The sequence below is a fragment of the Medicago sativa genome, chromosome 3, assembly GCF_051527215.1.
Source record: "Medicago sativa cultivar Bolivia chromosome 3, Bolivia_mono, whole genome shotgun sequence".
NCBI lineage: Eukaryota > Viridiplantae > Streptophyta > Magnoliopsida > Fabales > Fabaceae > Medicago > Medicago sativa.
The window spans coordinates 20,336,239-20,353,880 of NC_140751.1; the positions used below are offsets into that span (position 1 = coordinate 20,336,239).

The 17,642-nt window shown below is 30.4% G+C and overlaps 1 protein-coding gene across 1 annotated transcript; it reads right to left on the reverse strand.

Annotated features, from left to right (window-relative positions):
- Positions 1 to 1,531: 1,531 nt before the first annotated feature.
- LOC146936265 (uncharacterized) lies at positions 1,532 to 2,327 on the reverse strand. Its single transcript, XM_085757688.1, has one exon. It carries the CDS (start codon positions 2,285 to 2,287, stop codon positions 1,784 to 1,786), a length of 504 nt encoding a protein of 167 aa, XP_085613814.1. The 5' UTR covers positions 2,288 to 2,327; the 3' UTR covers positions 1,532 to 1,783.
- Positions 2,328 to 17,642: the final 15,315 nt, after the last annotated feature.

Consider the following 17,642-nt stretch of genomic DNA (forward strand, 5'->3'; position numbering starts at 1 on the left):
CAACATTAGATAAAGTTTGTGTTGAGTTCTTTTAATGATGTTTCTCTCGATATCCCAACATATGATAATGTAATATGGTTTATAAGAAAACTTACAAAAAAAATTATTTTGATCACATGTAGTATTTTTAAAAAATTGTAACTTTTATAATAATACAATAATGAAGAGTAATCAGTGTTAATTTTCTTCAAGTATTTTACATATATATAAGTTTTATTATAAATTTCTGTTAACGCATCCTAACTGTATCGTATACTAAATTTAAAAAATTCACGTATCCCCGTACCCGTATCGTATCGTACCCACACCCTTATCCGTATCGGGGCTTTATAGATTTAAATCATTTTTAACTCAATTGCAAGTTTCAGATAAACACTAAATAAACTTTTGTTACCAAACCTAGTACTCATAGAAATTCAATGAGAAATTTTATGGAATGACATTTTTTTCTCTATTTTTTTTTTTACTAAGACATGTTTTTACTCTTACTAACTTTCTTCTATGCTTTTAATTTCAAAAATGTATGTATGTGCTTTAATTTATTTCTACTTGCACTTATGGATATATGTTTATGTTAGATATATCTTGAATCATATAAATTCAATAAAAACTTTTAGAAAATGATAAATATGTGTTTGGCTTCAATTCTACAGGGTCAAAAGTGATTCTAGATGTTGTAGAATTGATTTTATGATGTTTGAATGATTTAAAGTATAATTGATTTTGCTTGTAGAATTGATTCTACTTGAAGCTACAATTTGTAGCTTGACTTGACTTCTACAATTGATTTTAGCCATAAATTCATGAATAAATCCACTTTTGCATAAATACTTTCAAACATAAATCACTTTCCATTCACTCACTTTTTTCTAAAATCAATTTTACTGAATCAATTCATTCAAAATCAATTCTAATAAAAGCTGAACTAAACATACAATTAGTCTTTTGCATTTCTTCACTTTTATCCATATGTTTTTAACTTCGTATATGTTGATGTAAACATTGTTGAATGAAATTGTAAAATTTCATCAAATTTAAAACATTGATGGAGATAAGTGGCTTTTAACGTTTCAATTTGACTTTAATTGTATAGCTCACAAAAAATCGCAACAACCAAACCAACTCAAACCACGTTAGTTTAGTTTGTTTTGATTCAATTTTTATTTACAAAGTCAATCAAAACAAAGTATATATTTTTTATCTTGTTGTTCGAATGACTTGTACACTCTTTCACATCTACAATATTCAATATAAAACTTTACTATTAAAAAAAATGTAAATTTACTAATAGACTTTACTAAATTGTAAAATGAACGTAGTTTCACTCAAAATTTATCTCAGTTACTACATGTGTTCCATAATAATTGATGGAAAAAAATTACATTTTACTGGAAACCTTTATGCTTAATGACTGTTCATTGAATTGAAATATACAGCATAGAAAAGAATAATTAACAATTTAAGATCAGTAAAATAATACAACCCACCGTAAGATTATCGTAAAACAGAGAAAAGAAAAATACACAATTAGTAATATAATCTTTCTTTATTTTCTTTGTGCAAAATAGGAATAAAAATTTCATAACAAAAAGTTCATTTGGGAAAACCCCAGACAGATAAATACATACCCAAACTGAACAACAACATACATCTAGTTTGATCATGTTTGTTACGGGTTCGAAGTCTGACTCATGCATTAAAAATTTGGTTGGAAAAAGTAACACTTTATACTAATTTCAAGTTAGTCTTTAGTCTTCAGAGTTACGCACGGAAAATAATCCTTTTAAATGAGACCACGTCTTCGATACCCATCACACTCACCACTACTTGCCAAATCAATCTCAACAACCTTAACATCAAAAACAATCTTAAACTCCATGTTTGGACTCCTATTTCCAACTTCAATAGCATTTTGAACAATATGTGGTTCTATATAAGCAGCCAAACTAGGGCTAATAGGTAACTTTGCCAATTTTTGAGACACACAGAAGGAAAAAAAGTTTGGATTTTTCATGAGGTAAAAAAGTGGAACCTTTAGCTTGTAAGTAAACTTTGGTGACACCATGAAACCCTTTTCCATTGATAAAGGTGGAAGACCTTGAAAGGGTTGAATGTAAAGCTTATACATGCCTTGAACATGAAGGTCTATGGTTGCTTCTTTTTCTTCAGAACTGTTTTGTGATATTTCAGGGGTTCCTATGGTCATGGTGTGAGCATAGTTTTTGCTTGGAATGTTGAAGTTTGATTGAGAAGAGGGAAATGGAAAAGGGTTGGATGAAGAAGACATTGGTTGGAAGTAGAAGAGGAAAAGACACCTAGAGGAATATGAATTGAAGAGTAAAGTGGTTGCATTCAATATTGGAATTTGATTAAATATATAAAGGTGGAGACTCAATTTAGTCCTTACTTTTTTCATGAACAATTTAGTTTCTAAATAAAAATTATTAAATTAGTTTTGAATATTTTTAAAACAATTCATGTTATTTATAAAGAATACTAGAACTTAATAAATCACTATAATAATATATTTTTATAAAGAATACTAGAACTTAATAAATCACTATAATAATATATTTAATAGTTAAAAATATAACTACGGTACTTTAGAGTTGTCTTCCTTCCCTTTCATTTTAATAATTGTTTAAGGATTGTGAATATATTTTAAGAAAATTATTAATTGCGTTAATTTCAATGATAAAATTAATAATATAGTTTATTAAAATACTTTTTAATTATAGTTAGTAAAGTAATTAACTTGACGAAGTTCAATAAATAAAAGTATAATAATGAAAAAAATAAGGAAAATGTTAATAGTGACCCGGGGTACACTGATTATACTGATTAAGGAATTATAAAATGAAATATTTTCTCTAAAATTGTGTATTTTACTTTTTAAAACTTGAAAAAATGTTGCTTTTTAATGTTGACTTTGTTTTTTCTTTTCATTTTTTGTTGTTTAACTAATGCCGGGGGCACTGGTTAACATGACCAAAAAATAATTAATGTTGCATTGGTATTCTAATATGACAATTATTTTAATATAGATAAAAAAATGTTAAAGAAACAATTAAAATGAGAAGGAAGTAGTGTTTCTTTTATTATTATTAAATAAAGTTTAAATGATCATCAAAGTTAAAGAAGACTATAAGACTTAAAAACGTTTATATAAAAAGAAATGTTAATGATCGATATTGATTAAGCCATTAAAAGAAACAAGTTTGTACACGGAAATGTTGTATTTGTTATCCTCACAAATGCGACTTGTATTTTTGAGACAATTTTTTTATAGATTCTTTAACTAATGTTCTTAAGACATTCGTTAACAATATCTTTATATAAATACTTACAGATCACTTATCGAAAATATCGTTACATTGATAATAGAAATTGAACTTTTCTTGTGAGAAATTGAGCTTAAAATCTTAGATGATTTTTTTTTTTTATCAACGGTGTCAAATTGCATTGATTTATAGTTGTATTTCTAGAAGAAAAAGAAACTTACATTTAATAAAAGGTTATGTTAACTAGAACCCTATAATACTAGCACGATATCATGTAGATATATGACTCGTTTGTTACGGATTAAAATAAAAATGATTTTAACATAAAATAATTTAGAGATTATTTTTTAGAGTTTTTAGGAAAAATCAGAATCTATTTTGTGTTTGTTTACCGAAATAAAAATCACTTTTCTAAATAAATAATTTAGTTTGTTTGAATACAACTATATAAAAATCATTTTTTATACAAATTAGTACAATCTTTTAAATCATATTTTCTATCTCCTCTAAAAAAATCTATTTTTTTTAGAAGTTGTTCTTAACGGTTTCTCAATTGAAGCTATTTTTAAATTTTTTATATTTTAATTTTTTTAAAACTATAACAAATAGATACAACATTTTTAAAATGATTATTTTATTAAAAAAAACTATAACAAACGGTTTCATAATTTCTTTTATAAAAGGACCATGTAGATTTATTTATCTTTTCTTAAGGAAGAGGATCATGTAGATATCATGTATACCTTCTTTTGAGGGGAAAATGTAGATATCATGTATTTGACTTTTTTTCAAAAACAAATGATGAATTTGACTGTAGACTCACTTTTTGAGATGGATGGTAGATAGAAGTGCAAAATCTCTGACATGCAAAGTGATCCTTATCAAAACAACAGTGCTCATATTCGGTAAGTTAGAGCTGTCACTCACTGTCTCACTCTCACCCTTTAACGGTGTAATTTGATACGTGTTGTCCAAGTCTCGACCATAAACCACTTACTTCCTTTGAATTCACAATTTTTTTTGGTTAAATATGTATTTAATTTCTATAAATATATTAATTTTTTATTTTAGTCTTTTAAGAAAATTAACTTTTACTCCCTCCGTCCCGGAATAACTGACCCATTTTCTAAGAAAAAGTGTCCCAAAATAACTGACTCATTTCAATTTTCAATACAACTTTCATCATTCCCAATACAATATAACACTAAATAATACTCCCTCCGTTTCAAAATACATGTCCAAGTCAACCACTTCACGCATGCCAATGCACAATTTTGACTGTTAATATCTTTAATTATCTAAAGTAAAAAATTATAAAAATTAAATATTTTGAAAATATTTGTCGAGACAAATCAAACAACATCTCACACGCTAATATTTATATTTATAGATTAGTTAAAAAATATGGTCAAAGTAAGTCAAGTGAATAGTGCACATTGCAAAAAATGGACATGTATTTTGAAACGGAGGGAGTACTACTTTTATCATTCCCAATACGATATATTCCGCTTTCCCCTTTATTTATACATTTTTCTTAATATGTGTGAAAAACAAAATTGTGTCAATTAAATTGGGACGGAGGTAGTAGTCTATATAAAATTTTCAATCATTATTTTTGTTCTTTATTTTTAAGTGAAATTTTGTATTTTTTTAAGGGTTAATAGGGTTTTACCCCCCGCCATTTGGGGGCTTTTTGGTTTACCCCCTGTGGGAAAAAAACTTGAAGATTCCCCCTTGTAAAATAAAGATTCTTTGGTTTACCCCCCTATAGCCAACAGTCAGCATCTGACTGAATAAATTTGATGACGTGGCGTGCTGACATGGTATTTTATTTACTTTTTTATTTTTTTTTAATTTCCACGTGGCAAAATTAAAAAAAAAATTATAAACCCAAAAAATCTTTTTATTTTAAAAAAAATAATTTTTTTTTTGACAAGGAAAAAAAAATTATATTTATCATTTATATGTCCTTTTTATTTTTTATTTACAATTAAAAAAAAACTTAAAAACAAAAAAATCATCTCTCTCTCTTCTCTCCACCGTATCCTTTTTTTCTTCCCTTCTCTTCATCCTTTTCTTCTTCTTTTTCACTCCTTCAACAACAACAAAAACAAGAAGAAGAACAACAAAATCAAATCAATCATATCTTCTTCAACCCAATTTCAAACCAGGAAAACAAAATCAGATGGAAAAGATTTATTCAAAAACCCCAAATTTTCAAATCCCTAAAATCCCCAAATTTCTCTTGTAAAATTCGAATTGGACATGATTTTGATTCCTATTCTTCTTCTTTGAACAGGGGCGCATTTTGTTTCCTTCTTCTTCTTCTTTTCAAAAAAATGAAAAAAGGGTTGTTCAATTTTTTCTTGCCCGGATTGAGTTTCTATGAGTTTCTATGAAAAAAGGGTTGTTCAAAAAAATGGAAAAGATGATGAGATTGATGTGTTGTTGTTGTGGATTGTTGTGTGTTGTTGATGTTGTGTTGATGAAGGAGGAGAGAAGAAGAAGAGAAGGCGCTGGAGAAAGAAGAGGAAAAAAAAAATTAATTTTAAAGTTTTTTTTAATAATCTTGATTTTTTAAAGTTATTTTTTAATTTATTAAGTTATTTTTTAAGTTATTTTGTAAGTGAGATGTAATAAAAAAAATAAAAATTAAGAATCTGGAAATGGGATTCACGTTGGAGAAGAAGAGAGAAAAAGAAATGGGATTTTTTTTTAATTTATCGAGGGTATTTTAGGTATTTCATCTTTTTTAACATAATTTTTAAAATTATATAATCTGAAAAATTATATTTTTATGGAAAATTATATAATCTGAAAATTCTATTTTTATTTTAATTGTCAAAATCTTAATTTCATTTTTTTTCAGAGAAATTAAATATAGAAAAAATTCGAAATTTTTATTCCATAATTTTTATAAGAATTTGTTTTTTTAATTTCATTTTATTTTATTTTAATTTTTTTATGACATTTAGATTTTTAAAACATTCATATTTTTTTTAAAAAATTCAGTTTTTTTAAAATTTAAAAAATTAGAAAAAAATCAGATTTTTTTTAATTTAAGAAGATATTTAAAAGTTCTGAAATTTAATTATCAAAATAAAAAAATAGAAAAAAATGAAATTAAAAAAAGTTTAGATTTTTTCAAAATAAAAAGACTTTTTGGGTTTATAAAAATGATTTTTTTTAAATTTTTTTATTTTTTTTATTTTTTTTAATTATGCCACATGGAAATTAAAAAAATCAAAAAATAAATAAAATACCATGTCAGCACGCCACGTCATCAAATTTGTCCAGTCATATGCTGACTGTTGGCTTTGGGGGGTAAACCAAGGAATCTTTATTTTACAGGGGGGAATCTTCAAGTTTTTTTTCCATAGGGGGGTAAACCAAAAGTTGCCCAGATGGCAGGGGGTAAAGCCCTATTAACCCTTTTTTTAATATAATTATGCATAAATGTGTAAAATATTGTAAAAACATCACCCCAAAAAATTTAGAATTTTTTAACAAAACATAAATTAAATACTATGATTTTTAACCATCAAAAATATAAAAATTCATATTTAATTCAGGTTTTGTTAAAAACTTCTAATTTTTTTAGAGAGATTTTTATAATATTATAAATTTTCTGTAAAATTTTATTTAAAAATATGAATTCTACATGTGAGTTTACTTTAAAAGAGAGACTCAAAGTGAAGATGTAACAAATTTTGGGACTAAAAGTCGAAGAAATTTATTAGAGGGATTAAAACAAAAAAAATTGACATATTTATAGGGACCAAAAACTGATTTAACCCTTTTTTAAAACCATTTATTCCTTTGAGTTTTAGATTATGACTCTTCCATAGACTCCATATGACTGTGGCCAGGAGCTCACATTGGTCTAGAGAAAATTACTTCAAAAAAGTAAAAATAAGTGCATGTATATTATAATCTTGATGCAAAACCCTATTTATTGTGTCCCATAAATTCATATCATGCCACCCTGAATAGTTTTAAGACATTCTATAAGAACATGAAAGATGTCTTCATAATTGTTGTTACAAATTACACAATCAAGTGGGCATGATAAGCCTCTGCTACTAAGGCGATCACGCGTTGGAAAACAACCACTACACATGCGCTGAAGAACTTCAGTATACCTAAATTCAATGTGTCAATTAGTGTGATTTCAATGATCTTTGAGGTATTTATTACTCAATCACATTCATACTAAAGACAACTTGGTAAGGATGAGAGTACTTCATAATAACGACCAATCATGCATATTGGGTTGCAGTTTGAACAAAGATAAGAATCATTTATCTGTTATATGATACTTTTTTAGCAGGATCCGGTCCTTGGTATCATCTTGGTTAGGCTTTGTTATAGTGACTCATGGGAGTATTTCCTATTATTTTAAGTACTTTGATGATTTTGGTGGCTTTTCGAAGTAGGTTCTATTGGCTTTGATATTTGACTTTCTATTGTGTGGTGATTTGGAAAAAAAGAAATAGACATATTTATGCATAAGGAGTAATATTTGCAATCTTTAAATGAAAAAAATTAAGCTTCAATCTTCGGGTGATTGAAATTGAAATACCTTACGTTCGATTTTAATTATCATTGTTTAAATATTTGCAATCTTTAAGTGAAAAATTTAAGCTTCAATTTTTTGGGTGATTCGATTTTAATTATCATTGTTTAATACTCTTCACTGTCTGAACGTTGTTACTTAGCTTGTTTTTTCTTGTTAGTTTTGGACCTTGTAATGCAACTTTGTAACTTTTTGCAAGTCCATTATGGCTCTACTTGTGCTTAAAAGACTTCTTTGCTAGTTAAGAGAGTCATGCTTCCCGATGGAATTAATAATAAGTAGAAAATTGCTTTTTGGACAATGAATACTTCCTATTGACACAAGTAAATGACGTTTTTATCTCCAGCGGCAGTTAACAACCATTAGTCTAAGCGCCGACAGTTAACAACCGCTTGTTTCCAGCGGCAGTTAACTGTCGTTGTGTTCGTAGTATATTCAAGTCCATAATCCAGACACTCACTCCATCATCACCATCACCATCACCATCTTTCTCTCAAATTTTCACTCTCTCTAAAAAAAACTCTACCAAATCATCCAAAATTTCTTCCACTAAATCACAAGTAAGTTATCACTTATGTTATTGTCATACATTTTAGTTAGTATATGTGTTTATATGTTTATAATTTTAGTTGTTGTTTAATTATTAAATTTTGAATTTTTGTTTTTAATATAGATATGTTGTAGATCTGAAATGCTATTAACATATATTATGAATACCTGTTATAATGAAGTTATATTGCTTGAATTTATACTTTTTTTTTAAATTTTATAAATTTTTTAGGGTTTGTTTAGGATTTTTAGGGTTTATGTCAAATTTTCACTACAAGTGTTTGAATGAGTTTTTCATTGATTATTTTTAATTTCTAATTGTGTAGATTTGAAGCAATGGCCGGGTGGATCGACGTTCATGAAGAGTTCAACGGCGGAGAACCTCAGAGGTTGAAGGTTCGGTGCCTTGATGTAACGTTAAGAGGTCTCAAGGATCAACTGAATGAATTCAACCAAGGAGTCAACCCCAGAGACACAAGGAGGGTGCAAAACGTTCGGTATAAACGTCCAAAGCTCGACTAAGGGAGAGTATCATTCACTTGGGTGGAGTTAAAGAACGACGAAAACGTGACGAGCATGTTTTGGGAGCACATCATGTTCCAGTGGATCGATATGCGGGTAACGTTGCTGAGATCAACTGAAGATATCATCAACAACTTGATTCCGCCAGAAGATCGTCATTAGTTAGGGTAAGGTGCATTCCAACTACAACAATTGTCTTACATCTGAAATGGGGTAATTCAAACTTGCCAAACGGCCAGGACTCAAGCATTTCGCTCGACATTCATATTTTTCCTTTGAAAAGATTAAATTCTTGTTAGGCTGGTTTAGATGAAGGTATTAAGTGGCAAGGAATGGAACTCATTTCATTGGCACTTGAATACCATCATCTAAAACAAGCCTAACAAAAATTTATTCTTTTCAAAGGAAAACATAAATGCCGGGTGAAATGCGTGAGTCATGTTGTTTGGCGAGTTTGAATTTACCTCATTTCAGAGGTAAGACAATTGTTGTAGTTGGAATGCACATTCCAACTACAACAATTGTCTTACTCTGGACGGGGCAATTCAAACATGTTAATCGGCATGACTCCAACATTCGATAAGCATCTTGAATGCTGGTATTCAAGTGTCAAGGAATGGACCTCATTCTTTTGACACTTGAATACCATCATTCAAGATGTTGATCGTATGTTGGAGTCCTGCTACTTAGCAAGTTTGAATTTTCCCCATTCAGGGGCAAGACAATTGTTGCAGTTGGAAGGTACATTCCGGAATGTAATATAATGTAATGTGATAATTATCTTATTTATTCACTTTTCGAATTTATTTATTCATTACGGAATTTTAATTATTTGAATTCAAGTTAGATTTAATTAATTTTTATTAGAATACGCAATTTTAATTATTTGAATTCACGTTAGATTTAATTAGTTTTTATTCGAATACGCAATTTTAATTATTTGAATTCACGTTAGATTTAATTAGTTTTTATTCAAATTCACGTTAGATTTCTTTAATACACATTTTTTATTTGAATTTTTGTATTTCATATAAATAAATGCAAATAAAAACTAAAATAAAGGAAAACAAGTAATACATATAAAATCACATTTTATTAATATAATAATACATTTACAATGGGGTAAAACTAAATCTGCTTCGTTGTACCAATAACATTAAAAATAACATCTTCGTCGTACATTTATTCCTTAATAGGTGGAGTCATCTTCGTCGTACATTTATTCCTTAATAGGTGGAGTCATCTTCTGGATACTCTTCTCCAAGATACTCATACAAGACAACACCAAGATGACCCAAAATTGTTCCTCACCTTTGCACTCTTGTTGTTTAATAATACATTTAACTCTAAAGACAAAAAAGCACAAACCATAAACCCTAAATCCTTAATAGGTAGAGTCATCTTTATTCCTAGAACTTCTGGATACTCTTTTCCAAGATACTCATACAAGACAACACCAAGATGACCTAAAATTGTTCCTCACCTTCGCACTCTTGTTGTTTAATAATACATTTAGCTACCGCTTGGGTTAAAACAAAGGCAAAAAACCACAAACCATAAACCCTAAATCCTGGGGTAAAACCAATTCAAAGAAACCTCTTGAAATTTTAAAATTTTCAATGAAAGGCGAATGATGACAAACCAACATTTTGTAGAAGAAAGAGTAAGAATGAGAGTAAAGAGGAGATAATGATAGGAAATGAGAGTAAAGAGGAGAGAATGTGAGGGTTTTTATAGGGGAAAAATGTAGAAAAAATAGGTTGAATGAATGATGGAAAAAGAGGTTGAATGTAGAAAAAATAGGTTGAATGTTGAAAAATGTTGAAAAAATAGGTTGAATGTAGAAAAAATAGGTTGAATGAATGATGAAAAAAGAGGTTGAATGATGAAAAGGACGGTGCATCCTAGAACGCACGTAGCGGCAGTTAACTGCCGCTGGATCCAGCGGTTGTAACTGTCGGCGCTTTACCCAACGGTTGTTAACTGCCGCTGAGGGCATTTTAGTATTTTACTTGTGTCAATATGAAGTTTTCATTGTCAGAAAAGCAATTTTCGTTTCTCAACTAACTTTTCTACATGGTGACAAATCGAAACCAGGAAGATGTGATCCCAAACCTTGAGTTACACCAGCACCACCACCACTAGAAAATTAAAACAGAACCATCACTAATATAATTCAAAATCCAATAAATAGAACAAACCACCATGTTAAACTACTAAAATCAGAAACAAAAACAAAATAAAAACACATTAAATCAAACAAAAACCAATAGAACAAAAATATATAACACAACATTTGGACTACCATTAACTTAACACAAATATAAAGCACCAATCAAAAAGGAGGTTCAGACCTCATAGCAAGAAAACCCGCAACAACAGCTGACAAATCGGAACCAGGAAGATGTGATCCCGAACCTTGAGTTACACCAGCACGACCACCACTAGAAAATTAAAACAGAACCATCACTAATATAATTCAAAATCCAATAAATAGAACAAACCACCATGTTAAACTACTAAAATAAGAAACAAAAACAAAATAAAAACACAAATATAAAGCACCAATCAAAAAGAAGGAGGTTCAGACCTCGAAAACCCTTAATAGCAGTCGACAAATCGAAACCAGGAAGTTGCGATCCCAAACCTTGAGTCACGCCAGCACCACCACCACTAGAAAATTAAAACAGAACCATCACTAATAAAATTCAAAATTCAATAAATAGAACAAACCACCATGTTAAACTACTAAAATCAGAAACAAAAACAAAATAAAAACACAAATATAAAGCACCAATCAAAAAGAAGGAGGTTCAGACCTCATAGCATGAAAACCCTCAACAGCAGTCGACAAATCGGAACCTGGAAGTTGTGATCCCGAACCTTGAGTCATGTAACACCCTATTTCTAATAAGCGGTAAAACGCGCGAATATATAAACATATTCTAGAAATAGATGTTACGTCTTCATTCATCCACAAAACATGCATGTATAAATTGTCAAGTCTCATAAACATAGCAGCGGAAAATATATAATCATGTGAATAACATCTCCAAATCTCATGACAATAAATACATCTCTCAAATACAACAAAATCTCAACTCCAAATTACATAATCAAAACTAAATCCAACATGCAAATCCTAGATCAGAGCCCTAATCTAGACACTTTCACATAAAAAGAGGAACTCCACTCCTCGGCAACATCAAGCATACAATCTAAGCATCCTGCACTCCATCTACCCGTCCATACAGAAAGGTAGGTGGTAAACCACTGAGGGTTATCATTACATTATCATAATCCACATATGAAAACATAACATTCAAGGATTCATACATATCACATATACATAACCATCCCTCCTAGAACACTAGCATCACATTATTATCCCCCATCACTTGCACTTCAAGCTATCACATTATTATCATAGCATAAAAAACATATTTAATCAAGTCATCAACAAAAGTTCATCATTTATCAAGACCAATCAATGAAAACATTACTCACCTCATTACTCATCTAGCATGCTTGATTCAACAAGTACAATCCATCATTTCAAGTTATAAGCAAGCAATCATCATTATCAAGAAATCACCACATCATATATATATATATATATATATATATATATATATATATATATATATATATATATATATACACACACACATATATACATATACAATTCTCACCTCATTAGTATTACCAAAGTAATTATCATCAAATAGATTCACCAAGTGTATAAGCACAAACAAGTAAAACATGCAATTAGAGCATAGTTCGACTATTCACAATGATCAACAAAATTCACAAATGTACATATACACTAATCCACACAATCACAACATTCATCAAAATCCACCAATGCACAAATTCACTAAGTCACATATTCAATTATGACACAACTCATCAATTATTCAAATGCATGCAATATTCTAGACTCTTCTAGATGCATGCGGTACCAGATCACCTCAAGGTCGTCACCTTCGATGCAACAAAAACATCGTAATCACCTCAATTGGATATAAAATCCACCACCATCAGTCATGAATGCATGAACATATGACTCGACTCAATGCATATGTTCACACAAACAATAATCACCTCACCATCACCATCATTTTGCATACATGCATTCACCAACAAGATCACCATCAATATTAGCATGTATGAATTCACCACCAACAATCAACATTTAACATGTTCAACAAACAACATAACATAAACATGTTCATCACCATTCAATTAGTATATATGCATCGACAACAATTCACCACCACTTGACATATATACAATCACCAACAACACCCACAATTCAGTCAACATATAGTTGTCACATATATACATCATCAATCATCTCCACATAAATCAACATATAGTTGCCACATTTCCACATAATTCCTTACAATCCAAACAAAGGAACAAATACAACATATGATCACAAACATCATATTCATCACTCAACAACCATTCATACATCATCTCATAATCATATTAATCTATTCATAAAGGGTTCATAAGCAATTGGCTCTCAAAAATCATTTTTCATCAAGTTCGTCTCACATTTCACAACTTTGAAAATATAAAAAGTTATGAACCAAAACCAATTTAACAAGTTCAATTGCCTATGCCATGTATTCTCACAAGTCACATATGTGTGCAGTAGAGGTTACAAAAGCATTTCATCGGCCACACATGAAGAATTCCCAAAAATCACGAAGTTCGTCTCTTGGCATCATTTTGCAAAACCAATTCATTTCCAAAATAAAACCAAGTTAGACCCAAGCTATGATACTCTTAGAAGCTTAATTATAAATTGATTGAATAAAGTTAGGTGTTTGGAATCCATTGGTATGCTTAAAAGTACACAAAAATACAAAAAAACAAGGTTTTGGGATTCTGCAGAACTGACATGGTCGCGTCATCAGGACACACGGTCGTGTCATCCCTTACAGGAGATTCTGACACGGTCGTGTCATCCAGACACACGGTCGTGTCATTCCACCAGTACAGCAAAATGCATTTTTACGTTTTCGTGCATAAAATCTTGTTTTCGAATCCGATTTCAGTTCCGTTTTCGCCAATGCATTCCTAACACTTAGACCATACAAACCACACTTGAAAACTTGACATTTCAACATTAAAACAACTTAATCAAACTCATCCCAAAATGACTTATTTTGTAAAAGCTCTTAAAATGACTTTTACTCAAAAACTCATTTTCTTCCCAAAATGATTTTTCTCCAAAACCAAGTGATTAAAACAGAAAATCATACCATTCTAACCATTCTAACAATCTTCTTAATTCATTCAACATCATCAAAATTAAACTTCTTCATTATCAACCCATTTTTATGAAAACCTCAAGAACAACACAAATTCATAACAACATCAAAGATTATGATTACCCAAGGTTTCTAACATCAACAACAACACCTCACAACTTCAACAACAACAACAACCAATCATGAATTCATCACAATTCATCAACAACAACATCTCATATCATCAATTTTGATACCCAAAGCATCTATCCAACAACCACATGTTCCAAATCAATAACAACAACTAATGAACATGAATTCATGCACAATTTAACACCACAACTTCATTTTTCAACAAATTTGCTCAAGAACACAATATACCCATATTTATACATTTCAACATGTTAATCCACATACTAACACACAATTATCCCACAAATCATGTTCTCAAACATAACAACAACAATTATGCACGAATTTACAACAATTAGATTCAATTCATCAATTTCACAAAATGAGTAAAAAGGAAAAATTATGAATTATGGTTGAATTCTAACCCTCTTACCTCTAGCACCAAGAATTTCTAACCCAAGCTTCAATTTAGCTCCTAGATGATGAATCCCCTCTTTGCCTTCTAACCTCCAACTCTTTTCTCTTGTTCTTTCTCTTCAAACCCTTTTCTCCTCTCTATCTCTATCAATTGCAAATGTTGGTGAAAACCTATTTTTCTCCACTAACAAGAGTATATATAGGTCCTATGTAGTTGGGCTTAACCCACCACACCTTAATGGGCCTAACCCATTTCTATCCCAACCCCAAAATGTTACTACTCATTTAACGGTAAAATATAACACTAACGTTCACTTAACGGTAAACTAAATAATTACTCCACTCTCCAACACTTAGTAAAAATAATAACTCTCACTAAGCACTAAAAATAATCCTCGACCAATTACAAAATTACCCCTACTCTTAAAATGATCAAAATGCCCCTAAGTCCAAAATGACTAAAATACCCTTCTAACACCGAATTCTACGAATCCCAACCAAAATACACACAAAGGCAAATAATCACATAAAAACACATATAGCACACATAAATAAATAATAAAATAAATCTAACGAAAAATCGGGCTGTTACAAGTCACACCAGCACCACCACCACTAGAAAATTAAAACAGAACCATCACTAATATAATTCAAAATCCAATAAATAGAACAAATCACCATGTTAAACTACTAAAATCAGAAACAAAAACAAAATAAAAACACAAATATAAAGCACAAATCAAAAAGAAGGAGGTTCAGACCTCAAAGCATGAAAACCCTCAACAGAAGTCGACAAATCGAAACCAGGAAGTTGTGCTCCCGAACCTTGAGTCACACCAGCACCACCACCACTTGAAAATTAAAACATAACCATCACTAATATAATTCAAAATCCATTAAATAGAACAAACCACCATGTTAAACTACTAAAATCAGAAACAAACAAAATATAAAGCACAAATCAAAAAGAAGGAGGTTTAGACCTCATAGCATGAAAACCCTCAACAGCAGTAGACAAATCGGAACCAGAAAGTTGTGATCCTGAACCTTAAGTCACACCAGCACCACAACCACTAGAAAATTAAAACAGAACCATCACTAATATAATTCAAAATCCAATAAATAGAACAAACCACCATGTGAAACTACTAAAATCAGAAACAAAAACAAAATAAAAACACATTAAATCAAACAAAAACCAATAGAACAAAAATATATAACACAAAACATTTGGACTACCATTAACATAACACAAATATAAAGCACCAATCAAAAACGAGGTTCAGACCACATAGCAAGAAAACCCGCAACAACAACTGACAAATCGGAACCAGGAAGATGTGATCCCGAACCTTGAGTTACACCAGCACGACCACCGCTAGAAAATTAAAACAGAACCATCACTAATGTAATTCAAAATCCAATAAATAGAACAAACCACCATGTTAAACTACTAAAATAAGAAACAAAAACAAAATAAAAACACAAATATAAAGCACCAATCAAAAAGAAGGAGGTTCAGACCACGAAAACCCTTAACAGCAGTCGACAAATCGGAACCAGGAAGTGGTGATCCCGAACCTTGAGTCACACCAGCACCACCACTAGAAAATTAAAACAGAACCATCACTAATAAAATTCAAAATCCAATAAATAGAACAAACCACCATGTTAAACTACTAAAATCAGAAACAAAAACAAAATAAATACACAAATATAAAGCACCAATCAAAAAGAAGGAGGTTCAGACCTCATAGCATGAAAACCCTCAACAGCAGTCGATAAAATCGGAACCTGGAAGTTGTGATCCCGAACCTTGAGTCACACCAGCACCACCACCACTAGAAAATTAAAACAGAACCATCACTAATAAAATTCAATATCCAATAAATAGAACAAACCACCATGTTAAACTACTAAAATCAGAAACAAAAACAAAATAAAAACACAAATATAAAGCACCAATAAAAAAGAAGGAGGTTCAGACCTCATAGCATGAAAACCCTCAACAGCAGTCGACAAATCGGAACCTGGAAGTTGGAATCCCGAACCTTGAGTCACACCAGTACCACCACCACTAGAAAATTAAAACAGAACCATCACTAATATGATTCAAAATTCAACAAATAGAACAAACCACCATGTTAAACTACTAAAATCAGAAACAAAAACAAAATAAAAACACAAATATAAAGCACAAATCAAAAAGAAGGAGGTTCAGACCTCATAGCATGAAAACCCTCAACAGAAGTCGACAAATCGAAACCAGGAAGTTGTGATCCCGAACCTTGAGTCACACCATTACCACCACCACTTGAAAATTAAAACAGAACCATCACTAATATAATTCAAAATCCATTAAATAGAACAAACCACCATGTTAAACTACTAAAATCAGAAACAAACAAAATATAAAGCACAAATCAAAAAGAAGGAGGTTTAGACCTCATAGCATGAAAACCCTCAACAGCAGTAGACAAATCGGAACCAGAAAGTTGTGATCCTGAACCTTAAGTCACACCAGCACCACAACCACTAGAAAATTAAAACAGAACCATCACTAATATAATTCAAAATCCAATAAATAGAACAAACCACCATGTGAAACTACTAAAATCAGAAACAAAAACAAAATAAAAACACATTAAATCAAACAAAAACCAATAGAACAAAAATATATAACACAAAACATTTGGACTACCATTAACATAACACAAATATAAAGCACCAATCAAAAACGAGGTTCAGACCACATAGCAAGAAAACCCGCAACAACAACTGACAAATCGGAACCAGGAAGATGTGATCCCGAACCTTGAGTTACACCAGCACGACCACCGCTAGAAAATTAAAACAGAACCATCACTAATGTAATTCAAAATCCAATAAATAGAACAAACC